Here is a 26,697-nt window from a genome sequence, read left to right on the forward strand (position 1 = left end):
TATTATTATTATTATTATTATTATTATTATTATTATTATTATTATTTACAGCCAGTTAAGGCTCGCACTCCCTCTAAGGGGGGGGGGGGGATCATTTACTTATCCCAGATACCTGCGATATCAAAAGGATTAAGCTCTGTGGTCTGTGGGGGCCTTTTCGGTGTCCTTAAGTGACCTGAAATGTAGAGTTATCCCCTAGAAATTTCCGGGTGCTGCGAGCAGTTGCCAGTAGTACTGCCTTTTGCATGTGCTTATATAGATGTTCGCCTGTTCCTAGTTGTTTAAGGTATTCCAGTAGACTTTTCGGTATTACACCCGTTGTCGATATAACAATTGGGATGGTCTGAACATTATCCATTCTCCATTGCCTTCCGATTTGAATTTCTAGATCTCTGTATTTGGCGATTTTCTCAGTGTGTTTCTCTTCCAGATTATTGTTGTTCGGTATGGCTACGTCAATTAGAGTTGTTTTCCTGGAAATTTTATCTATTAAAATAAGATCTGGTCTATTATGCCTTACATGTTGATCGGTAAGTACACTGCGGTCCCAATATAACTTATATCGGTCATTTTCCACTACGGGTTCTGGAGTATATTTATAATACGAAACCTTCTCTGTTGTAATAAGTTCCAACTTCATTGCCAACTCTTGATGTAAAATTTTCCCAACTGAGTCGTGCCGTTCTTTGTATTCTGTCGCTGCAAAGGCCTGACATCCTCCTATTATGTGCTGGATTGTCTCTGATGTTTGGCATCCATACCGGCATTTGTCGTTTTGTACGGACGGATCTCTGACGATGTGCTTGAGATAATTTCTTGTTGGTATAACCTGATCTTGGATGGCGAGTAGAAAGCCCTCGGTTTCTGGAAACATCTTGCCTGATACCAACCAATAGTTCGACGAAGCAGTGTCGACATGATTTTGGCTGATCTCATTAGGATGCCGCCCATGAAGGGGCTTCTCCATCCAGATGCGGAGTTTTTCCTGGTCCATATGATGGTAGCTGCACGCTTCCTCGCTCTTAAGTTGTAGAGGAGTGGAATCGTCTATTTGATTTATTGCGCGATGCAGCGTGGAATTTTCTCCTTGCCTGTAAAAATAGGATCTTAAGTTAGTGATTTGTTTTTCAAGTTGTTTACCCAGATCTATTAATCCTCTTCCTCCAAGGTGGCGGGGAAGCATTGTTCTTTCAGTGGCACTTCGAGCGTGGTGGTTGTGCGTTTTAGTAAGTAGGGTCCTCACTTTTCTTTGTAGCCTTTCTATGTCTGTCCTACTCCAATTAATTACCCCAAAAGAATAACTAAGAGCTAAACATGCGTAGGAGTTAAGTGCCTTAAACATATTTTTGCTGTTGAGATTGGTTCTCAAAACTTGTCTTACCCTTTTCACAAACTCTACTATATGCAGCATTTGGTTTAGTTGGTTCCTAGTTGCAGCCATTAATTTTAAATCATCCATATACAGTAAGTGATTTAACTTTGCAATCTCGGTGTTATTATCTCGGATGCTAAACCCATAGTTGGTAGAGTTAAGACGGTTCGAAAGAGGATTCATAGCAAGGCAGAACCATAATGGGCTCAGTGAGTCCCCTTGGAAGATTCCTGTTCGAGTTGGAATGTTGTTTGTACTTAATGTGCTTTTACCCTGTACTTCGAGCTGGATCGTTGTTCTCCAACTTGTCATAGCGCTCTCTAGAAAAGACAAAGTATTACCATCAACTTTATACACTTTTAATATGTTTATAAGCCATTCGTGTGGTACTGAGTCGAAGGCTTTCTTATAGTCGACGTAGGCAGTAAAAATATTTCTCTTGTTGTGATATGCCTGGTTGTTGATGACAGAGTCGATAATAAGTTGTTCTTTACAGCCCATAGACCCTTTAGCGCATCCTTTTTGTTGTGCGGATATGATGTTGTTTTTCTCACAGTGTTGATAAATGCGCTGTGTTAAATATGAAGTGATAATTTTATACAAAGTAGGTAGGCACGTTACCGGTCGGTACTTAGACGGATCTTGTGTGTTGTTCTGGTCTTTAGGCAGTAGATAGGTTACTCCTTGCGTTAGGAACGCTGGCATTTCCTGTGGGTTAAGAATAACGTGGTTAATTAATTCTGAGAGTTTAGGATGCACACTCCGTAGTTTCTTTAGCCAAAAGTTATGAACTCCATCTGGGCCAGGTGATTTCCAATTATGCAGTTTTTGGATAATCTGGTTGACTTCCTCGATAGTGAATGGTCGATGTTCGATCTGGTTATATTTATTACTATTTTGTTTCTCTTCAGTAACCCAGCTTGCGTTGATATTGCATGTTGTTTGAGTTGCAAGTTGTTTGGCCCAAAAATCTTGAATTTGTTCTTTCGTGGGGTATTGCTTATCTGGGTGATCTGATTTTGAATTTAGCTCTCTATAAAATTGTTTTTCGGCCTTTTCAAAACGAAGATTGTCACGTTTTCGGTTATTACTGGTCTTGTATCTTCGTAGGCGCCCTGAAAATAAGGAAAGTTTCTGTTTTAGAGTATCCAGGTATTGTTGAGCTGTATTATTTTCTGGTTCATGCTGAGTGTGGATGTTGTTTCTCTGCAAAATTTCATCAACTTTCTGTTTTAGTCTATTTGTTCGTGTACCCCTCAGATATTCTGTTAGTTGGCCGATATCTTTTCGAAACCTCTGAATTTTTCGTTGAAGTCTGGCCTCCCATGGCGGTATCGGGAGCTCGGTTCTTGCAGAGTCATTGTGGATCCTTATCTTAATCTTCATGGTTTTAGCAACGGCAGTTGCTGCGCTATAAACTAAAAGGTGAAGAGATTGCATGTTATTAATATTTAAAAGATAAGGTGGAAGAATTTTGGTGTTTAAAAGTTCCATAATTTGACCTAGTTTTTTTGAAGAGTTTACTTTTGGAAGTTTGGGTCTTATCAGTGGGTTGGTTCCCTCAAATTCTAGTATCGCACGTGCCATTTCTGCAGATAGTTCGTGATATAGCTCAGAATTGTCCTCTTGGGTGTTTTCGGTAGTGTTAAGTTCCTGTGTGTTATTTAATACGTTTTCTATTACAGGTTGCTCCTCAGCTGGTTCATTGTTAGCGGGGTCTTGTTCGTTATTAGTTTGCGCTTGTATTTCTTCTTTAATGGTATTGAGTCTTGTCTCTGGAATTAGGTGATTACGCATTATTACCCGATACTGGTCTGCTACTCTCTGTTCGGTAACTTGGAGATGTGGATAGATTTTCCTAAATTCGGCATGTAAAGGTTGTCTGTAGCCGATCATTTCTCGTCCCAGGTTGGTCACTTTATAAAAGCTGCGCACGACGGTTTCATTCATCGCAGATGTCCATTTCATGCGCTGTCTTTGTAGTCCCGCCTGGGTGAGCGCTGGCTGAATTTCCTGCGCAGCACCTTCAGCGAGGGGGGCTCGTGATGGTGTTGGGCCCTCCTGGTCGTTTTGTTGTTGAAGAGGAGGAGGTGTAGTTTCTTGAATGACAGGTTGCCGCCTCCTTAACTCCCTGCCACCGACGGTCCGCATACTGTCATGTCCAGCGCCGGCTCCAGACATGCCCTGGCGATCCCCAGGCAGCGACCTTTCTCCGAGGCATCTTCCGCTTCGTGTCTCCATTTCCATGGGTGTACAACCATTTAACCCTGGTGGTCCAGGTTGTTCTTTTAGTCGCCTTTTACGACAGGCAGAACGTACCAGGAGGCTATTCTACCCCGGCCCCCCACGGGGAAATTATTATTATTATTATTATTATTATTATTATTACATCTATACATTACACCACTTCGATACATTCTAATCTCCAATAAGACATCGCCATCGTCACTAATGTTTGCATTCCTATCAAGTCTAAAAACGTTATAGTTGCCAGGAAACAGCTCGAGTCCAGAACATGGGGATACTAGTGAATGGGATACCAGATAGAAGTGTACTGTCTTAGTTCTAAGGTCTCTGGTGTACCAAAACACCAGAGGCCAGTAAACAGAAAATTACTGAGATGAGGCCATTAAATTAATTTAAGGTTTCCATATAAAATTACGAAAGTATGAAAAACATGATATGTTATGCTAGCACAGATGTCAGAGTATGCTCGTTGTGTTATTCATTAAATGACGTTACTGTTCTCGTCTTTGCTTGTAAATATTTTCATTTCTTTCACCCAGCACAATATATAGTTCGATCGTCTACAAAGTTCTCTGGCTTTCTTGTGAAGTTGCTTTCAGTAGGGTAAAAGATGCTCATTAGCAAATATTATTGAGTTTTGCTCAAATCCTAATTCTGTAGCCTTTAATCCATGATTCCTATTCAATTTAGCGGCACTAATTAATTTGTTTCTTTTAGCACTAGATGAGAAATTAACCACTATGTTTTAGACATTTAGACTGGCTTGAAGTATTTCTCTTGGCATATCTTATTTTCCCTTGGCATATCTGGCAATTCTATGACATGATGCAATATTATCATCCTGAATGTTAGTCCCAATAAGAGAACCTAGCTCTTTTAAAAAAGTTTGGACATTTTCCTGTTTCTTCTCAGGAATGACACATATTTCTACATTATATCTACGGCTATATTGCTATATTAATTTAATTTCGGACTTCAAAGACAGACACTCCTTATGTACTTTGATTAATTCATGCTGCATGTCTCCTATAGTCCTAGATGGGATATTTACTTTTCTCCATTTGGACTGAAAATCATCTATTTTGCCACAAAAAAGTTTAACGAATCTGTGAATCCTGACTGAGCTGATTTTAAAGCCGCTACATCAGACATAATAAAGTTGACCTTTTTAAGGAGCTTTTGTAGAGGTTTTTCGTTAGCCCCCTTAGAAACGCCAACGACCTTGGTATTGATAGCAGAGCAATCCTTGCAAAACCATTTAATTCCCAAGTCCGGTGATAAATCACTAATGGTCGCCGGAAGTTTAACGCACTTGAGGTAAAACAGACTCGACACTGGCCTCGACAATGGATGCCCCGATTTATTCGACTGATAACAGCGGAACACCCGGAACATGCGCCGGTAGGCATGGCGTATGTAAATAATGAATAAAACATAATATAAATAATTATATAATAATAATATCCTTTATTTGCCCAAAAAATCGTATGCAGGACGTTAAAGCAACGTCATATAAAGGAGGATCTAGCTCCCATAGGATACATTAATTTTGCTTATCTAGAATTCATAGAGGCAATATTCCATCAACTGTCCAGGACACCAGGTCCTCATGTGCTCCGCTGCGGTTGTGCAGCCCCGTCAAAGATCTGCCACTGTCCTTCTGGCAACTATAACTGATGTGTCGTCGGCGAATTGACAAATCATATCAGAAGGGAACAGCTCAGGCAAACCAATGACATATAATAGGAAGAGCACAGGTCCCAAAAGATTGAACCCTGAGGCACACCTCTTTCTATAATTTGGGGGGAGGGGTGGTAAACGTTGGTGAGCCGGAATGTGTCACACAAAGTATTTGTTCTCTTTGCTCTAGATATGAACTGAGTAATTTAGATGCTGCACCCCTGATGCCATACCGTTCCAGGATGTCCAGCAGTAAAGAATGGTCAATCAACTATGTCAAACGCCTTAGAAAAATCGGAGTACAGGACAGCTACACTGGCTCTTCTCTCAAAATTCTCCATGATATATTGTATTGCACTATGAATGGCCATTTCCGTTTTGGGAACGAATCCGTATTGGTGTTTATTTATTATTTGATGGTGAGTTAAATAATTCATAACTATTTGATAGATAACTTTTTCAAACACCTTCGATATGGATGGTAATACGGATATCGGCCTTAAGACCAGAAGGGATAATTTGGGTATCAAGACTCTCATTGATCACATTGGAAATGGGTGGAAATGGGTTTAAAACGAATACCGGAATTTCATCCAAGCCAGAGGAAAATTTATTTGAAAGGTTCATCAATATCTTAAAGATATCCTGAGAATTAACAGAATTGAGAATACGGTTGAATGATCATTATACAAGTCATGCATATTGGAGTTAGAGCCTTGTTGATGGTCAAGAATAAAATGTTGAGCAAATAATTCGGTGACTAAAGGTGGGTTTTCAATGGACTGACCATCTTCCCTTAAAACAATATTGTTATTAGTTTTATTTTTACCTGACTCAGATTTTATGATTGACCATGCCGTTTGTATCTTGTTTTTTTATATATTAAAAAAAAATTATAGATCTAAATAACTTAAGTTATTGTATACGCCCTCGCCTGAATCAATTTTTTCCTTGAACAACTCAGACTAAAACACTACAACAAGTCAAATGGTATAACTTAACGATACTATTAGATTCTAAGTGAAAACAAAAACGCCAATGAAGATCCGAGTAATTATACACGCTTGTAGCTTATTTGTATAGTCAAGGTATATACTCGTATTAGTCTAGGTATTTACATGAAATGTCTGAGATATGCAATAATAACATTTCTTTTTCTTTCAAATTCAAAATTAAAAATTTTAATAAAATATGGGTATTTATAAACTGATAAAATTATTGTTAATTTTTTATTAAAATAAAATTTTATTTAAATATATATTTGTCATCACTCTTCAGTTACCGCAACAACTTCTATAATTCTGCAAAGGGATTCTAATTTAAATATCGCGTAACAGATCAGTTTTAAATTTTCCGCCACACGCCACCCAAGTGGATCGCCCCCGTGCTTGTCAGCAACTCAATAGAGCTGGCAACTGAATTTCTGTCTGATCATGAGGCAATACGCATTTTTCTATATTTGTGTTCTGTAAGTGGAACCCTCGCTTATTCAGCTCTGACGAAGAGCTATAGCTCCTTTATCGATACAAACAAAAAAATGTTAACCACCATATATTTATACCACGTTTACCATACACTTCAATTTTAACAATTTTTTTTAATATGTAATTGGTAGTATTTGCTTCGTAAAAACCATATTGTCTTTATACAATGTGTGTGAAGCTAGGGTCCGATCGATATCCAGGAACCGAATCGAGAGCGCAGCATATGTCGATTGTCAGCAACCTCTTCAAATTCCGCGCTCGCTGTTTTTTAATCGATATAATGCCCGTATCTCCTCAAATTCCAAAGGGAAATAATAATTTTTTGTCTAGATATTAATATTAAATAACTAAATCGTTAATAACCACTATAACGTAACTTTATAGTGGTTACAAACCTCTACAAACAAAAGTTTTTTGGTAAAAAGTTGTTGAATTTTTGGATGTAAAAAAAAATTTAATGGGTATTACTCCCAAAACTCTCAAAGGATTTGAATAAAACTTTTTCCTATAATAGATAATAAATATCAACCGATTTTAGATAAATGCAAATCTCTATAAGCAAAAGTCTATTGATAAAAAATTATTGAATTGTAAGATGTTAAAATATGTTAAACAACTATAACTTTCAACAGTCTTAAAATTCAATAATTTTTCATAAATTTTTTTTTTATAGGTCTGCAACCCTCTAAAATCGGTTTAGATATTTATTATCTATTATAGAAAAAAAAATGTCCAAATTATTTAGGAATTTTGGGAGATAGAGCCTTTTTCATTTCTTTAACAATTGACTGTTTAATTAATTTTCACAAAAAAAGTGTTTCACACTTAATTTATAGAGGCTTGTGATCACCATAATTCGATTTAAGTATTCATTGCTAATATCTGGACATTATTAAAATCCCTCTAGAATTTTAGGAGATACGGGCATTATATCGATTAAATAACAGCGAGCGCGGACTATAAATAGGATGCTGGCAACCGACATGCTGCGTTCTCGATTTAGTCGCTGCATATTGATCGGCTCCTAGCTTCATACACATAAACCGATTTTGGGTTGATAACCACAATTTATTGGTAATTAGTCCAGATTCTGGTTGAATAGCTAGTAGCTTAGACCAGAACAGCTTTGCTCAAGACAAGGGAATAAGAGATTATGGTATAAAGAGCTATGAGGTTATGTTTTAAAATGTCATAAGAAGGTTAACAATAAAAGATAAATATTTACAAGATTTTCTTGTTTGAGGTGAGGATTGTAGTTTTCAGAATGCCCGTGAGCCGGCTAGATGTGATTTATCGGAAATTATTATTAACGAAATTTTTTACGAAAGGTTGGGGTGTCCCAGAACACCTTGAACGGTAAGTCAAAATCAAGGACACAATCTTTATAGATCTTTAATGTTATAGAATAGGATATTAACATATTTGCTTAGGCTTTTTAGCTTTAGAAAGACTATTTCAAATAGGGATACATGTTATGAACTAGTGCCAAAGGAGTATCCCATAACTATTATTAATGTAAGTAATATTAATGCTAGTTAGGGTCCGGTAAAGTTAAAGGGACGTTTAAAAACCGACTTTTTTGAAAATTTTTACATAGAATGTTGAGTGTGGTCAAAATATTGATAAAAAAGTGAGGATGATTGGAAAAAATACAAAATTTTGGAAATTATGAAGGTTTTTGTACATACGTTAAATACGTAATTATTGCCAACTTGCACAAGGTTTTTTAGCTCTTGATTTTGCTATAGTTAAAAAATATATATATTGGGGCAATTTTGGAACTTTTTGGGGGTTATTATTGTAAATTTGTATAATTTTTTATTGCTTTGGACCCCTTTTAATTACATATTTTGTAATTTACACACAAGAAAAATAGAACAACAACCTTCTTGACAAAAATGGCAGTGGCTTCACTACGTCCTCAGTAGTATTTTTTGGTTTTGCCGGGTACACTTTTTAGTTGGATGGGTTGGCTGTGGACTCAATTTTAGATAATAAAGGCACAATATAGTTAGATTTTACATTACATAAACAAAACACATTTATCAGGTGTTAAAAAATAGGTATTATTTATTTAAATTATTTGATATTTTATGTAATTTTATATATAATAAATATACATTTTGAAAAAAAAAACATAATTTTAAGATATTTAATTATTTATAGGTAAATAATAACGATGAGGTTTAATGTACTTTAACTTATAGTCAAAACAATAAATATCTTTAAATTCATTATAGGCATTAGGAATAGGAATTATAGGCACAAACACGCGGGGCGGGAGCCCCGCGTGTTTCCCGCGCATTTTCTAATTATTATCCCATTCACTAAGTAGGGCTCAAACGACTACCCAACCCACTATTTAGCGCCAACCCAAGGTTCCAATCCCTTTTTGCAATCCCAACTCCACATGTGCGCCAACCACACAGTCCCATGTGCGCACACGGGGCGGTAGCCCCGTGTGCGCATACAAAGTGATACATACATATTTTATGATTATATAAATTAACAAATACTTACCTATAATGAGACAGGACAGAAAATTACGATAATCGTACTAGTACAGTAGCCACTCCCAATAAATATGTGACATTTTGACAGTTTTTTTTATTTATGAATAAATTCGTATTTACATATTTGATATTCCTGATTTGCTTGTGAATGGAAATTTGTGTTTATCACCTAAAGAAGTGATGTAAATCCTTCTAAGTTGCTGAATTTTGTTACTTAAGGCTTTAAATTTAAATTAATAGCATATATAATGATCAACGTGATGCCTAGTCGCAAATAGAGTGTAGTTAAGCCGGGTGTAATTGTGAATCATACGTAAGTAGAAAATCCTTTATAATTTTTAAAATTTTGCATTTTTTTACTTCATCCTCACTTTTTTATCAATAAAATGTTCAAACTCAACATTCTATGTAAAAATTTTCAAAAAAAAATCGTTTTTTAGACGTCCCTTTAACTTTAACGGACCCGCTAGTTAATTAATATAATTATATTTTTGTATTACTAAAGTGGATTTCTTATGTTAGACACAAAGACAAAGTGATTGCCACTTAATTGAGGGGAAATTTAGAAGTCCTTTTGCCTTACACCTCCCCGGGTTAGTCAGTCCAGAGGTACAGGATGCATATTTTCAAATGGTATTGCCACTGCATTGGACCACTGATTATAAACCAGTGTGTATTCATTTAGCTGGAACTGGAGATCATGTAAGATTTTAATGTTTTGTAAAATCTATATGTAATTAAGGTGGTATGGGTGGAACATTTCATGTGAAAACATCATTTATATATCCTGATTTATATCTTGCACAATAAATGTCTGGATTGATTGATTAATTTTTAATGCAAAAAATTGCTACACTTCAATTGCCTTAAGTTTGGTAAATTACTTTTTCACAAGTATATTTCACTCTATCTAAACTACATTAAACAAAGAAAAAAACAATGCTCTTGCATTTTACTTTATCCAAAGAAAAGCAGTGTTACTTATTTTCTTTACAACCTCAGGAAAACCAATTCTATGCAGTATGAACACCAAATTGTTGTTCAAGTTACCAATTATGGTTGGAATGCCACACTTAACCTTGTCTATTCTATAAAAATCTGTATGTATGTATATATATATATATATATATATACAGATTTTTTTTGCTTGTATTTTTTTTTTTGATGATCTATTACAAAAAATGTAAGAATTTTAAAATGATGTAGGTACCACACTAAAAGTATTCATTTAAAATACCAAAGTTTGGCGTAAATAAAATATTCATTATTTCTAGACATTTTCGCTAACTATTTGCTTACACATTTACCGATTTCATTTTTTTGGTACCGTTGAATAGAGAATTTTACTCTGCTTACTATGATGTATCACACGATGGGGATTCCCATTTGACATATTAAAGTGAGGTTAGCTGGAGGTGAGGAGGTGATTGACAGAACTTCAGTAAATGCATAATGAATCGTCCCCCTGTATATCTAATTTGAGGTTTTTTTTTTTTTAAGAAAGTTATTAAGGGTGGATCGTTTTGAAATGAAAGCACTGTATATATATATATATATATATATATAGTTTATACTTCAGTGTTGCAATTATTTGAGTAAATTTTGACCATAGTTAGTACAGTGAAATGGACTACAGAAAGATTAAAAGGCACCCCTTCTAATCCTAGCTGGTAAATCTAAGTTTATGCACTCCAATAAGCTGCTACAATCTATGTAAACATTAATTAGCTTATGTACGAACGTCATACCCGACATCATATTCCAACGTAATCAGATTTAACTGACTCTAAATCACTTCATAATTGTGATCAGCAATAAACGAACCCATCATGAATGTGCAAAATCTGAAATGTGTATGCTGAACTCTTCCCAAAGTCAAGTTCTGTACTGCCTGATAAGGTGACCAAACTATGGAGGCATATTCTAGCTTAGAACAAACCAGAGAGCTATATACTCCTTTTATAGTATCTAATGAACAATTCTTACAATGCCTCAACAAATCCAAGCATTTTTGATGATTTAACTGTAATTTCGTTCAAATGTTCATTGAAAGATAGATTCTTTTGAAAAATGATCCCCAAATCTCTTACTTTGGTTACATATTTTAAGGTGGTGAATCGCCAAGCGGAACATAGGAAAACCCATGTAAATTTTAAGAGGGTCAATTATTGGCTTCCCTGTACATTTTACAGAAAAAATGTAAGATAACTTTTTGAAGAGACCAATCTGGCAAACCCTCGTGGAAAGTTTAAAAAAATTTTAATAAGCGAATCTTTAATTATTCAATTAAATGTAATTGCAAAATTAGCAAATTTTCGGTTTAGGTAAAACCAAACGGACACCAGTAAAATGAATATTATCACTGACGTGAGGAAAAGTGTCAATAAATCAGTGACAGAGTCGATATTTGAAAACAAGTATGAATTATTCAATCGACGAAAAAAATTCCATAATTAAGTGGCATTATGCGGGAAACTGTTTTAGAGCAGTATCTGAAATGTTTTTAGTTTATTTCCCCACCAAGCCCATTCCATCCATTTCAACTATTAAACGTATTGTCAATAAGTTCGAGTCCAAAGGTACGGTAATAAATAATTGTAAATGTTCAACTCAGGATATCGAAAATAGAGCCGAAGAAAGAGAGAACAGAGATCTTAATATTCTACTGTGGGTGGCGAGTGTGGAGGAAAACAAGATGATTAGTACGAGGGTTTTTGGGCAAGAGGTAAATAAACATCATACAACGGTATTGTGCACTTTAAAAAAACACAAATATCATTCGTATAAATTTGAAAAACATCAAGAGCTGCAGGAAGGAGATGAAGAGCGAAGAATGGCATTTTGTTTTGAAATGATGGAAAGAGGAAATCATGGTAGGAATTTTTTAAGAAATATTTGTTTTACCGATGAATGTACATTTACCCTCATTAATGAACCAAATGTTCAGAATTGCCGGTATTGGAGCCAAGAAAATGAACATCGCTTTGTTCATACTCGGACAAAATATTCCCAAAAAAACAAATGTATTAGTGGGAATTATCGGACAGCATATCGTTGGACCCTTTGTTATGGACTATAACCCAACAGCTGAAACCTATTTGGACTTATTTCAAAATCAAATTGGACCCGCCTTGGTTGGTACCAAATAAATGGTTGCCAGGCATATAATGCCCGTATGGTTAGAGAGTCCTTGGAAAATGCTTTTAACGGCAATATTATTGGTCCACAGTACCTGATACTTTGGCCAGCCAGGTCACCTGATTTTTCACCGCGTGACTTCTTTTTGTGGGGTCATTTAAAAAGTGTCATTTTTAAAAGTGTAAAATTTGAGAATCTTAACCAGTTACAAAACGCTATTTCGTTAGAATGTAATAAAATTTTCCAATATTGTTTAGCTGTTAATGGGGGGTTGCTTGAACATTTTATTAATTGATGTTTTTATGTAATTCTCTATTATTTTTAAAAAAGTTATTGTATTTTATTTTATTTTACTTTTCCACACTTAGTAAAATATTAAGAGTTCTGTTCTCTCTTTTTCTCCATTTTTTCGGATCTATTTTCGATCTTCTGAGTTAAACATTTACAATTATTTTTTGCAATATCTTTGGACTCGAATTTACTAACAATAGGTTTAATGGTTCAAATGGACCAGATAAGCTTGATGGGAAAATAAATTGAAAATATTTTAGATACTGCTTGTTTTTGGGTTATTGGTTTAATTAAATTCTAAGTATAATAAAATAATTTTTTTAATAATCAATAATAATAATTGTTATTGGTTTAACTTTATCGTTATATTAAATAAAAGTTTAGATAAAAAGTAATGTTAACATGTCTTACTTTGATTGTATGGTTGTGAGATTGATAAAACGAAAAAAAAAAACATTTCTTGTATTCAGCTGTACGTCAGATTTGACAAAGTCTTATAATAAATTATTTGCTGGTGGCTGGTGTCTGGTTTTACCTGAACCGAAAATTTGGTAATTTTGCAATTACATTTAATTAAATAATTCGCTTGTTAAAATTTTTTGAAACTTTGCATGAGGGTTTGCCAGATTGGTCTCTTCAAAAAGTTATCTTACATTTTTTCTGTAAAATGTACAGGGAAGCCAATAATTGACGCACCACCCGGTATAAGTATGGTAATTTTATGGAAAGAATTTGCCTTCTTTTTGCTAAGGGTATAATATTAAATTTATTTAAGTATAATTGACTATCCAAACCTCTGGCTGGAAAGACACCTTCCTCTCTAAACCAGAGATACTTCATAAACTTGCGCTGAATGTGCTCAATATCATCTATCATAAATTGGGTACCAAATTAGAGATCCGTATTCTATTTTTAAGCGTAAGAGATGAAAAGTAGTTTAAAAGTTTTAATATTTTCAAAATGCCGACAGTTTCGATAAATAAAACCCAACAATTTGGCAGAATCAGAAACTATTTTTACTACATGCTTGATGAAACTTAATTTCGCATCATAAGTAATTCCCAGATCGATTGCCTCATTCACTTTGGTTAACACAACGTTATTTGCTATATAGTCAAAATTGATTGGCAACAGTTTTCTAGAAAATGAGAGAGTAGAGCATTTATTAAAATTTAAATATAGTCTGTTGACATTGCACCAATTCTCTACTTTATTAAGATTTACCTGAAGGAATTCGCAATCGTCGTCAGTATCTATTTTTGTGAACAATTTTATATGATCTGCAAACAGTAAACCATGACAAGACAGTCATTTGGCAAGATCGTTTATAAACAATAAAAAGAGAAGCGGGCTCAAATTAGCTCCTTACGGAACTTCCGAGCACACTTCATATATAGGAGACTTAAAGCTTCATATTAAACAAATTGTTTACGACCTCGTAAGTAAGATTTTATTAAAGCAACTAAATCCTTAGAAAAACTAAAAAATGTTAGCTTATGAAGAAGTACAAAGTGGTCAATTTGTCAAAAGCTTTGCAGAAATTAAGGTATATTACATCATTCCGACCTCTATTATCCAAATGCTGACACAAATACTCATACGCAAGCCAGGTATACTGTACAGGAGCGATTTTTGACAAAACCAAATTGATTAGGTGCTATGTCTAATTTGACATGGGCATATATTCTATTATAAAGTACTATTTCAAAAAGTTTGGAGAAATTACATAAGATCGATATAGCTCTATAATTTTGAATGTCGTTCTTCGGTCCCTTTTTCAGTATCGGGGATATTCTTGCAGTCTTCCATTTATCGGGAAATACTGTTGAAGACAAGATAAGATTAAATATGTGAGCCCTGACAAAACGCGAATACAATCTTTAACGACAAGACTTGGTACTCCATTGGTACCGGAGGTCAACTTACTTTTTAGTTTATTAGAGGCGGTGACAATTTCATCTTCCGAAAAATTATAAGAGCAATTTAGAGAGTTGTTAATAGTCTGGCTCGATTGAATACCAACATTAATACTAGATGGGTCCGACTGAATATACACGCTTTGAAAGAAAGTTCCAAATGCAGTAACAATTTGCTGTGGATCTTTTATTGTACGATCCTGAAACAGCACTACTCCGGGAATACGTGTTTTTTTTTATTCTGTACGTAGTTCCAAAAATCGGAGAAGTCTACATTAATTCGATTTTTGGCTGTTCGAAAAAAATCTAAAAAAGCAATCCTAATTAGTTCTTTAATAATATTTCGAACTATTTTAAACTAATTTTCATAATAATAAGTTCTATATTTCTTGAGTTTTTTCCGAATTAAATTATTTAGTTTCATATTTCTTATGATATCAGAATTAAACCAGACTGGAAATTTATATTTTTTAACGATTTTAAACGGAACTGCTCTATGTATTTCATTAAGTGTACTGTAAAAGCTGTCACAAGATACATCAGGATTTAAAGAGGCAAACACTTCCTGCCAGTCAGCAGCTTCAATTAAGCTATATAATATGGGATAATTAGCACGTCTAAAATTGAAACAATTCTGTACCAGTAAATTGTGAGTGAAATTAATAGTCTGAAGTAATTTACCTATAATTATGAATTTAAAATTTATAATTAATGAAGGATGATAATCACATTCAATAAAAGAAAAACTACTCAAATGAACTTGACACTCAGACAGATTAGTTATCACTCAATCCAGAATTCTTCCATTGACGTTAAGGACGTTATTACATTATACGAATTCTATTATATTCATAAATGCCAAAGTTGATCTCTCATCAGAGTCATCCTGGTGACTAAGAAAATTGGGGATATTAAAATCACCCATTATAATTATTTTCTTGTCACACAAATATTGCATTGTTTCAAAGTAATCGTACACCATATCATAAATCCATTTGCTACTAGCAGGAGGTATATAGACAATAAATACAAACCACGTAAAATTGTCAAAGGACAATTGCGCACCTACAATCTCGATAGAATTTACAATTTGAAGCAAATCAGATAAATTCAGAGGTAACAATAATGCTAATGACCCACAATAAAACCAGCGACACAATCGAGAGCAGACACACAAAAACCCAAATCAAACAACCTTTCCTCAAAAATCCCATGATCAACTCGATGAAAGGCCTTTGAAAAATCTGTATAAATTGAGTCAACCTATTTAAAATCCTCCAACGCATTCATTAAAAAAAGCCATACTGATGCATGTTTATATGTGACTAAATTTTGGCACATCAACCTCAATTGATCACTTACCAAGCTATGAAAGAGTTTAGGAATAAAGGACTGAAGGCAGACATCTCTCTAGTTTCGGACCTCACTCTTTCCCAATTCTTAAAAACAGGCATTACAAAGCTATACTTCCATAAAGACAGTCCATCAGGAAATATAGAAATTGTCCAATGACATATTGAACAAAATGTGAAGAGATCTACCAATTGTGCAACTACACTTTTTGAGTAGCTTATTTGGTATGCCATCAGGACCCAAAATATATCTATTAGGCAAGCAAAAAATCCCACTGAAATTGTCCTGAACCGAAATTGCTGCAAAATTTAAATTTTGTTGCTCCTTACATAGACGGTTTGAAAGTAACTTTTAAACAAGTTAACAATGCAGATGCCTACAGATTCTCCGTTATAAACAAGGGGTGAGTAGATTTTAAGTCTCGAAGATATTTCCAAAAATATTTAGGATTATTTTTTAAACTTTAAATCAAAGGTGAACATAAATTGGGACTAGCAAACTTCTCTCTTGCTTTTACACTCGGATCTCAACTTACAAAACTCAAGATAATCTAAATGTGACCCAGATCTAATGTATTTTTTATGCAACTTTCTCTATTTGAAAGATTAGTATCTCAATTCAGAAGAAAACCAATATGTGCTAATGCGAAGCTTCTTGAGACGGACCAGGAGAGAAATTCCCATTCCCAATATCATTATTAACTCACAATTCAAATTAAAATAAATAAAAGCAAATACTGAGCATTTGTAAGCATAATGATAAAATGACATTTGCTCCGCTGTCATTTGAAAAACAAGATCAAGAAAAACATTTCTCTCATTAGGCAAACGATTTAACTGAAATAGCTGTAAAAATCCAAAATATTGCGCTAATAACACTGCATTAGACGTTCCTGGACACTCAACCTGTAAGCCATATTTATCATTACTCCAATGAGCTTGTGGCAAATTATAGTCACCAAAGATATAGATATTTTGTGATGGATAACTTACTATAACTAACAATTAAGAATCTTAAACCCTTATTAGTTACATGAGATAAATAGTTGTTTAACATTATCCTGTGCTATGTGAATTTTTACCGATACTATAATTTCCACATATAGATAAGAATACCTCCTCCCCCCCTCTTGATTTCCGATTACCTAAGCAAGACCTGTAAGTACGAAACAAATTGTAATCAGCTCAATCCAATTCATTATCTAAAAAAACAGTACCTAGGTTAATCTCTACTAATACTATCTCTTAATCAATTTTTTCTTTGTTATGGTAGGAAAATCATCTTCATCTTCATTCTTTCGTCGTATAAAATCTACTCGAGCACCTTTATAGGTAGCCTGTTGCATCTTGGTTGAGTCATAACCAATCTTGTAGGAATTAGGGTCTAATCTTCGCATGAAACGAATGACTGTGTGAAGAATTTCAGAATTATTGCATAAAAGTTGCATTGTGAGGTTATGTCGTCAGAATACGCGGAAATTCAAGTGTAAAAAAAACCTGTAAGCATTGCAAGAAAACAGTAACTACATCGCTAGACTGTGATATCTGTCGCGCAGCTTCCACAGAGCTGTGCTTTTCAGGCAAAAGTCGCCGATCAAAGTGAAAAAGTAAACTGCTGTAAAAGTGAGGATAACAAAAGAAAAACAAGCACATCAGAGAAGTTATTATTTGAGAATATGGAGGAAAAGAAAGTAAAAAGCATTTTCAGAGACACAATTCAAGAGATGCTAAGTTCATTTAGCAGGCTATTGAAAAAAATTAATAGTCTTGAGGCTTCAGTTCAACACATGTCAGACTCCGATGGTCAAAGAGCAATCTCGGAGGATATTTTAAAAGAAATAAAAAAGCTCAGGGTTAAAAATGTCGCGTTAAAGCAACGGATGCAGGCTTTGGAAGGCAGGTTGGACGACCTCGAAACAAAGAATCGAATCAACAATTTTATTATTTATGGGGTACCTGCCCAAGAGGACCCCGACCCTGTGAAAGTTATGCAAATGCAGTTGTACTCGTAGGTACAGCTCTGGAAGCACCTACGAGTCGCAATGATATCGGTGAGTGCTACAGGCTAAACAAAAAAGGGAAGAGACCTATTCTCGTGAAATTAAATATTTTTAAGTTAAAAAAGCAGTATTTTATGAAAATAAGGCAAAAAAAGGTGCAACCGTTGCAAAGTGGAGTCTACAGGGTGAAAACAACCAGATATATCTGAATGAAGACTTGACCAACTCTAAAAGGGAATTATTGAAGCATGCTAGAGACTTCTCTAACAGAACAAAAGAGTTATAGGGCAGTATTTTGTCTAAACTCAAAAACTTTTCTTAAGAAGAACGACATGGGCTCCCTAATTAGGATAAACTCTGAAATGGATTTATTGTAATAAAGTGCCTCTAAATAAGTCTGTAAGTAAAATAAATAAAATTCATGGAACTAAATAGTTTTCCATAGATTTCTTCAGGGTGAAGTACTATTATGCAAAGCAATATAATAGGCGAAGGGTCCTATTTACTTCACAATCTTTATTTCAAAAATCCCGACGCGTTTCGGTTGTTAAACCATTGTCAAGGGAAAACGTAATATCCTTACCAACCTCCGAAATATATAAAAGTTTTATTGGTCCGATTTCTTTAAGAATAGGTAATTTATTTAAGTCCATAGAAAACAATATAAAAATTGTGTATAAGTCCTTTAAAAATGTAAGAAGTCTTTGTTCAAGATAGACTTTGTAAACCCATTAGAAGGCAGTGGCGTTTATCTTTTATCATGCGACTCTTGTCCATCCAAATATGCTGGTCAAACCGGCAGAAATTTCAAATTAAGAATTAAAGAACATTTGAACTCTCAGAAGTCGCCTAATGATAAAAGATCCGCCTTTGGAATGCACCTAAGAGAAACAGGTCATTCATTTAATACAGACAACAATTTCAAAGCTTTGCATAACCTAAATAAAAGCAAAAAAATAAATATATTGGAAAATATAGAAATAGCAAAACTAGAAATAAATACACAAGTTAATTGTCTGAACAAACCTATTAACGCCCGCTACCGAGAAGCGGCCAAGATTGTAAATTTATTTATGTAAATTTACTGTAAATTTATTGTTTTTTAAAATATTCTGTTAGTCGTGTTTAATCCTAGATGTCTCTATACGTACTAGTATTAAATATCTGTGTATAATATAGTACCCAAATGGAATTTTTTTAAGACCAAAATCCGTTATTGTTTGTAAATATGCAATGTGATGAGATGTTTTTTGATTAATGTATTGTAATGTTATGTGTTTGCCGTTGTTTTTAACCTTTTTATGGACATTTTGTGATAATATCATGTAAGTTTTACTATGTTTTTAATTAATTTATTAGTTTAATAACACCCTTTTATATTTCACTTACATAGTTTTCCCTTGACAATGGTTTAACAACTGAAACGCGTCGGGATTTTTGAAATAAAGATTGTGAAGTATTAATGAAGTGACACGATAGACAGATACACCAAAAACATGTATATCTCATATCTTTATTAAAACTAAGAATTGGTTACTCTCTGAAATTAATCCAGTAATACTGTTAAGTGACTTCACAGATCACTATCCTAAACACGGCTATAATGCTAAACACATGTATAAGCTCTAATTGCCAGCATTAAAAAAAGAAAGCTTTAAAAAAAGAAAGGTAATCACTGATGAACAATGAAATGGTGTTTTGGAGAATAATGATGCAAATATAGCAACAAAATTTGTAGAACAAACAAAATCCTTTATTGAACGATCAACTACAACTGTGAAAATTAAAAGAAAATCTTTTAGAATAAAATCCTGGATGAGTGGTGGTCTCCTTGAGTCAATTCGCAATAGAAATAAATTAAAAAAACAGTGTACCTTAAATAAAAATAATATAGTTATTCTTAATAAATGCAAAGAATATATGAATGCACTGTCAAAATTAATAAAAGAAAAGCTTTTTTTTTAAATTTTTACTATACTTCCCACATTACGCAAAACATAAAAGACTCACTTTTTCAAAATTTGGAAAACCGTTAGAGAGGCCACCAATGACCTTGCGAGTAGGTCTAAAATAAAAAGTATAATAAACTCTGAAAATACTGAGATAACTGACTCAGGAAGCATTGCACAAGAGTTTAATAGGCATTTTAGCACCAACGGCCAAAGGCCAGCTGAAAAAATTTAAATGCTTGGTTCCCAGAAATTCCTAAAGGTAAAGAGAAATATTAATTCTGAATCGTTTTATTTCTCGCCTATAGCAAATAAAGAACTAATAATACATATTAATAGTCTAAAGAATGGCGTTTGTGCTGGACAGGATGGCTGTGATGCCAGAAATTATAAAACCAAACCATATATCACTCCTTAAGCCATTAGGTCATATAATAAATAGAGTTTTCTTTACTGGTGTCTTCCCGAAAATTTCAAAACGTGCTGTTATTGTTCCTCTTTATAAAGCGACAACTCTTGAAGAAGTTGAGTACAAACTATAGGTCTATTGCACTAATCAGTTCTATCAGCAAAATTATTGAAAAATTTATTAAATATAAGTTATCTTTGTTTTTGAAAAGCTTTTGCTTTCAGGGAGAACTTCTCGAACGAAGAGATCTTCTTTCAAGAGAACGATCTCTTTAAATCTTATGTGCAACCTCAGTGTGGGATATGGGGTGCCGCAGGGCACAGTCCTTGGGCCAGTACTGTTCAACCTTCATATAAATGCTTCTATATTCTGTTCCGCAGACGACTCTATATCAAAATGTTTATGTGACAAAAAAATCGAAAAAGCAAACTATGTGAAGTATCTGGGGGTTCTGATTGATGAAAATTTAAGTGGAAAAGATCACGCAAGTTATGTGATATAGAAAGTACGAAAGCTTGTATACAAGTTTTATGAACTCCGTAATTGCCTACCTTATAATGCCTTAAAAATGGTATATTGTGCTCTGGTAGAGTCGGTAATTAATTATGGGTTAATAGCGGGGTACCACTTGCAAAACATATCTCACAAAATTATATGACACTCAGAATTGGATCTTCAAAATTATGTTATTTCAGAAAAAAAGATACCCAACAGAATTGGTTTTTAAAAATAGTAAAATATTAACAATTAAAAAACTTTATATTAAATCAGCCATTAGATTTATGCTTAACACTCAATATTATAAATATGCAATAATATAAATATAAGCTATAACAAAAATACTAGAAATGCAGCTCTTCAAAATGTTCAAAGACATATTCTTTGCACTGGACCAAAAGTGTATAACGACCTACCACAGTGTCTAAGAGCAAAGCCTTATAAAAAAATTGAAAAAGATATTGCCAGATGCATTATTTCAACTAATTATTGAATTGCCTTTTTGGGGTGAATAACTCATTTGTTTTGTCAGTATAGTTTGGATATTACAGTGGGTTTACTAATATAGCTTTTTATGTTGATAAATAACCTCAATTATTACCGCAATTTTTAATAGCATAAGTGGTTCACACACAATACCTTATGGTATCATCGTGAGTTTCAGCAGGTAATAATAATTTCACAATTCTTATAGTGTATTAGTATAAGTTAAAATATAAGTAAAAAGCTGTTACTGTTACTGCAATAAAAAAAATTAAGGGGCTTAGGTTTATTATTTACACCTTTTTTCCCCACACTAGTAACTTTTAGTATATATTCTTCTATCCGTCAACTGTGAAAAGTATATTCAAAATATTTAAAAACACTGGGTCGGATAGTAATGTTAAACACACGATTCGACTAGAGGTTCAGAACAAAATATCACGGCAGTTCACGAGAGTCTGACAGAAAGGTCAGAGATGTCAATTTGTCATCAGCACATAAATTGGACATTTCAACAGACAGTGAATTCTGACTAAGATTTACCGCTGCATGCCTACAAAACCTAACTGAGTCAACAACTTCTGCCAGCAGACGCATGAACAGCGATGAGAATTCCTCAATTGGATCCTTGAGCAACCTGCTGATTTTACAAACAAGGTTATTTACAGTGATGCGACCCGTTTTCACCTCGATGGCTTTGTTAATAGGCAGAACTATCGCATTTAGGGCTTAGAAAATCCACGAATGATTCATCAGAAAGCAATGCATGCACAACGCCTCACTGTATGATATGCATTAGGGTCTGGAGAAATAACAGGACCGTTTTTCTTCGAAAGCGAAGAAGGTAATGATGCAGTAACGGTAAATGACGAATGTTAGCATGCTATGACAACGCAGTTTCTTGTGTTATCATAGCATTGTTAGCATTCATTTGGAATCTATGATCTTGACGACATGTGGTTTCAGCAGGACGTTGCACATGTCATACTGCTTGTGAAACATTGACGATCCCGCACGAATTTGGTTCTGGTCGTGTAATTTCCCAATTTGGTGACCTTTCGATCCGACGGCCCGCTCTTTCGATTTAACACCTTAAAACTTCTGACTCTGGGGTTATCTGAATTCACAGGCTTATGCCAATAAACCTGCAACCGACGAAGCTGTGCAATGAAATACCTCCACATGTATATAATACCGTTATTGAAAATTTCATCAAAAGAGTACGCATATGCCAGCAAAGCCGTGGCGGCCATTTACAAGATATTTTTTTGTTTGATATTTATTATTCCCATTTATATTTTCTAAATCAATATAGTATATTGTGTAGTAAGTTTTGAAAAGGCTATTTGCATACGGGTGTGACGGTTTATTGCTACGAGCCGTAGGCAAGTGCCATAAGCCACGCGAGTGTGCAAAGAGCCGATTTGAAACGTGTGCAAACTATACTTTTTCTACGACTGCATATCACAAAATAACATTCTTTGTAAATTTCCAAAATTACAAGTTTTCTATTTTCTTTATTTTTGAAATAACAATAACATTTAATACTTTTTAGGGTTATCATTAATAGTAATAGTGGAACAGTTTTTAAAATTATCTATAGGAATATTCCTGTTATTTTCATAATTTTCCGTAATATTAGAAAATACTCGAACGAATATGGTTGGCTCGCTGGGTCATACCTTGGTGAAGGCTGCAAAGGTGTTTTTGAGGAAATATTGGACGACGATGGCTCCATTGACTTTATTATTTTATTGGATACTTGTATTTCGTTCTTAATGGACTCGCCAATATATTTTTCGGCAACGGCACTGGAGTGCCAGCCCCCATGGCGCTTTAAAGGGAGCAAGGCATCTCCTGCATTGACTAATATTGTGGCTGACGATCACCGAAAGGAGTGCCCGATGTATTTTTCGGAAAATTCAAAAATTCGGCGACTTTTCTTGCCATATTTTGTATTTTGTTGATACCAATAACCTATTTTGTGCATTTACCATTGCTATAATTAAGAAAAAAACCTTTTTCCTGTTATATTTTGGGGACGAAGACTAAGATATTTCTTGCAAATTTTATAAAAAGTGCCGATAATGGTAAAGGATTTTGGTACTTTTGTTTTTCTATGTTTTATTTTCAGCAGTATGGCTGAATCAAAGTCTATATCCTTAGTTTTTAATCTGCAGAGCATTGCCCCACCTACAAGCTCCTGTTAATTCAATTAAACATGGTAGCCTATATTGACATATATTATATTATATTAGTTTCTAATTTATTAATATTATTATCTGAGTAAAGTACCTTAATAAGCAAATATTTTTGGTCTGGAGCAGTAGATAGGAACCGATGAAAATCCTTTTTAGTGAGAATGTTGGACTTCTTTGGATCATAATTTTCGGATTTTCTCTTTAGGAAAGTAACAAAACCCAAATCGATGTTGTGTTTTATCTTCAGCATACTTTTTAACATTGAGTATTAGAACCAGACCATTCATCGACTTATATTTCTTAATATATATATATATATATATATATATATATATATATATAAATATTATTTGTATATTTATATATATTATTTGTATATTTAATATACAAATAATATTTATATATATATATATATATATATATATATATATATATATATATATAGAACTTTAGCTTAATTATTTTAAATATAGAAGTTACCGTACAAAAGCTGTTGCAATCATGTATTATCATTTTATGCTAAATAATTCTCACCAATCTTTTTTTCTTGCTAATTTCCAAAAATTGACCGGGCCGGGCGAAAATTTTCTAATGTGCAATCTTTGCGCACGCTTACCTTAAATATGAAATTCCTGGTAATAATTGGTAGGTAAAGTCGCCGCATAAACCAGAGACAACAACATTGCCAACATTGTCTTCGGCGTAACGTAGTTATCAGTATCATATAGTATGAAAAGTAATTCAACTTAAATATCAGATTTCGCTTAATCTTCGAATAATGGAGCACACAATTGAATTCACCGATCTTTTCGAATCGACGCAGTAAGCCGCAAATATATCGTTAAGCCTGACAAATCTCGAGAACCTTACGACACTGCACATTTTTTCTGTAAGTTTATGGTTTGGACGCACAACAAAAATAATAAATCTTTTTCTGAAAATGCGGCACTAGTTTATTTTGAAGAACTTTTGAATAAATATAAGTCGATGAATGGTCTGGTTCTAATACTCAATGTTATATATATATGTTATATGTTGAAATACAAAGCCACACACGTGTGTTATTTCGCAACGAACCAGAGTCAGCAGTTCTAGGAGTTGCAACATTACCATTTCCGTCGATTAACAAACCGGTGGCCTGATTCCTTTACTATGGGAACCGCTGTACTATTTTGTATAAATACAGCACACATAATAATTTTTAAGTTAGTTCTGTAAGATTAATTTTAAGTTGTATATTTAATCTATGTCCATTTGAATTTTAAAGTTTTAATAATTATTTTAGTTAAATAATAATTATCTTATTAAATAAACCCTTTTTAAAAAGCGAAATCGAGTTTTAAAGTGATAACAATTGGCGCAGTCGGTAGGATCCGTAAAACGTCAACAGAACAAGAGAATTCTAACTGTTAATGGCGGATTCCAATCGCTTAAACGGACAACGGACCATCTTCAGGACTCAAGGCGTCCTCACTCATTGGCACAGGCAGTGGAACATTGTTGGAAAACCTCTGTTTGTTCTGACCAATAGAGAACAAGACAACTCCATGCATCTGGCTTTAATGCAAGTAATCGAATCATCCCGTCCTCTTTTATATAAACGATTTGTTGATACCATTTGTTCGATAATCTGATATAGGTTACCCTACAGATATGTTATCCATTATTTTTATTTCAGTATTTTATATATCTTTACGTTTAAATATTTTAGTACTTAAATAAAATAAAATCTATTTACCAAAATGCCACCGAAAGAAACTCGTAATGCAACAACCACTAAAATATATAACGAAGAAACAGAAATTGAACCCTATAAACTTGAAAGAGAGATGAGATTTTTTGAATTATCGTTGAATATGAAGGTGATCAAATCTCCTTAAACACCTTTATTAGTTCGTGCGATTGTGCAAATAATATGGCTATAAATGATCAAAAAACTGTACTTACTCTGTTTATAAAAAATAAACTTAAAGGCAGAGCTGCCCAACTAATAAATTCAAGAAATCCCCAATCGTATGCAGAAATGTAGCAACTTCTTAATCTTCATTTCTAGAGATTTATCGTCTCTTATTCAAGATCTACGACGACTTAGGCAACTCCCAAATGAATCCCCTCTTACATTTTTCAATCGCTTAGAAATTCTAAACTCAAAAATGCATGCTTCCATACAAAAATCTTTACTAAATGTTGATCAAAAACTTGCTCAAAGCAATCTAATAGATACTATGGCTCTAAATACCTTTCTTACTGGTTTGGAACCTAGATTAGGCCAAATCATTCGTGCTGGAAATCCAAGAGATCTTTTAGATGGTCAATCGAGAATTCGTAGAGAACTGCAACTCGCTTATTTTGAAACCCAGAAACCGTCCCCTAGGACGGTTATACTTCCAAAACCTCAACAACAAACTATTAGAAGACCTTTACTTCAACTATCTAAATGTTCAAATCGTGGACACCGTATAGGACACTATACCAATGAGTATCGCGTTTCTCAAACACAGCGATCTAATTATTCTTATAACAATAATAATATTCATAACCAGAGTATGCAACAAAGACCAAATATACATCAGCCACAAGCTGAACGCTTTCCACCAACGCAGGCTCATTACAATCAACCCCAACCTAGCTCAACTCAATACTCCGTTCTTCCGGTATCCAGATAGAAAAATCCAAACTACAATGTGGCAGACGGATCTAAAATACTTCGGCCTGAGGTAAGGGGAATGCAGTAGTGGAGACAACATGGCCGACTTCATTCATAAAATGGACAGTGGGGTGTGGTATTATGTAAAACTATTTAAATTCGATTTAAGGAAAATAATTTTAAAATTTATCAAAATAAATCTTCCTAATTAATTATTCATTTGTATGTTTTATGGTTTTAGAAATAAGTTCTTTTTTTTTGGTATACAGGGTGTGCCACAATCAACGTCACAGGCTATAACTTTTTTATTTTTAACTATAAAAATTAAAAAAGAAAAATTTAACAGCTAGAGGACCACTACCCAAAATTACTTTAAAAAACTACCCCCAACAAATACATCCCCCAAAAATGAATTTGTCGGGGGTAGTTTTTTTAAGTAATTTTGGGTAGTGATCCTATAGCTATTAAAAATATGTTTAAAAAAAATATCCTTAAAAATAAAAAAGTTATAGCCTGT

At 33.9% G+C, this 26,697-nt stretch overlaps 1 protein-coding gene across 3 annotated transcripts in view; it reads left to right on the forward strand.

Annotated features, from left to right (window-relative positions):
- Positions 1 to 7,800: 7,800 nt before the first annotated feature.
- Positions 7,801 to 26,697, forward strand: part of LOC126748186 (protein ABHD18) — a 41,549-nt gene continuing 22,652 nt past the window's right edge. The window contains exons 1-4 of one of the 3 annotated variants that reach the window (XM_050457237.1): positions 7,803 to 7,982; positions 8,040 to 8,139; positions 8,214 to 8,298; positions 9,819 to 9,998. In XM_050457237.1, coding sequence (XP_050313194.1) covers positions 8,048 to 8,139; positions 8,214 to 8,298; positions 9,819 to 9,998 — 357 coding nt within the window. In that variant the 5' untranslated portion in view covers positions 7,803 to 7,982; positions 8,040 to 8,047. Of the gene's footprint in view, positions 8,140 to 8,213; positions 8,299 to 9,395; positions 9,610 to 9,818; positions 9,999 to 26,697 lie in introns of those variants that run through there. The other 2 variants (XM_050457238.1, XM_050457239.1) reach the window with 2 other exon arrangements.

Source organism: Anthonomus grandis, chromosome 22 (genome assembly GCF_022605725.1).
Source record: "Anthonomus grandis grandis chromosome 22, icAntGran1.3, whole genome shotgun sequence".
In the NCBI taxonomy this organism is placed as follows: Eukaryota; Metazoa; Arthropoda; class Insecta; order Coleoptera; family Curculionidae; genus Anthonomus; species Anthonomus grandis.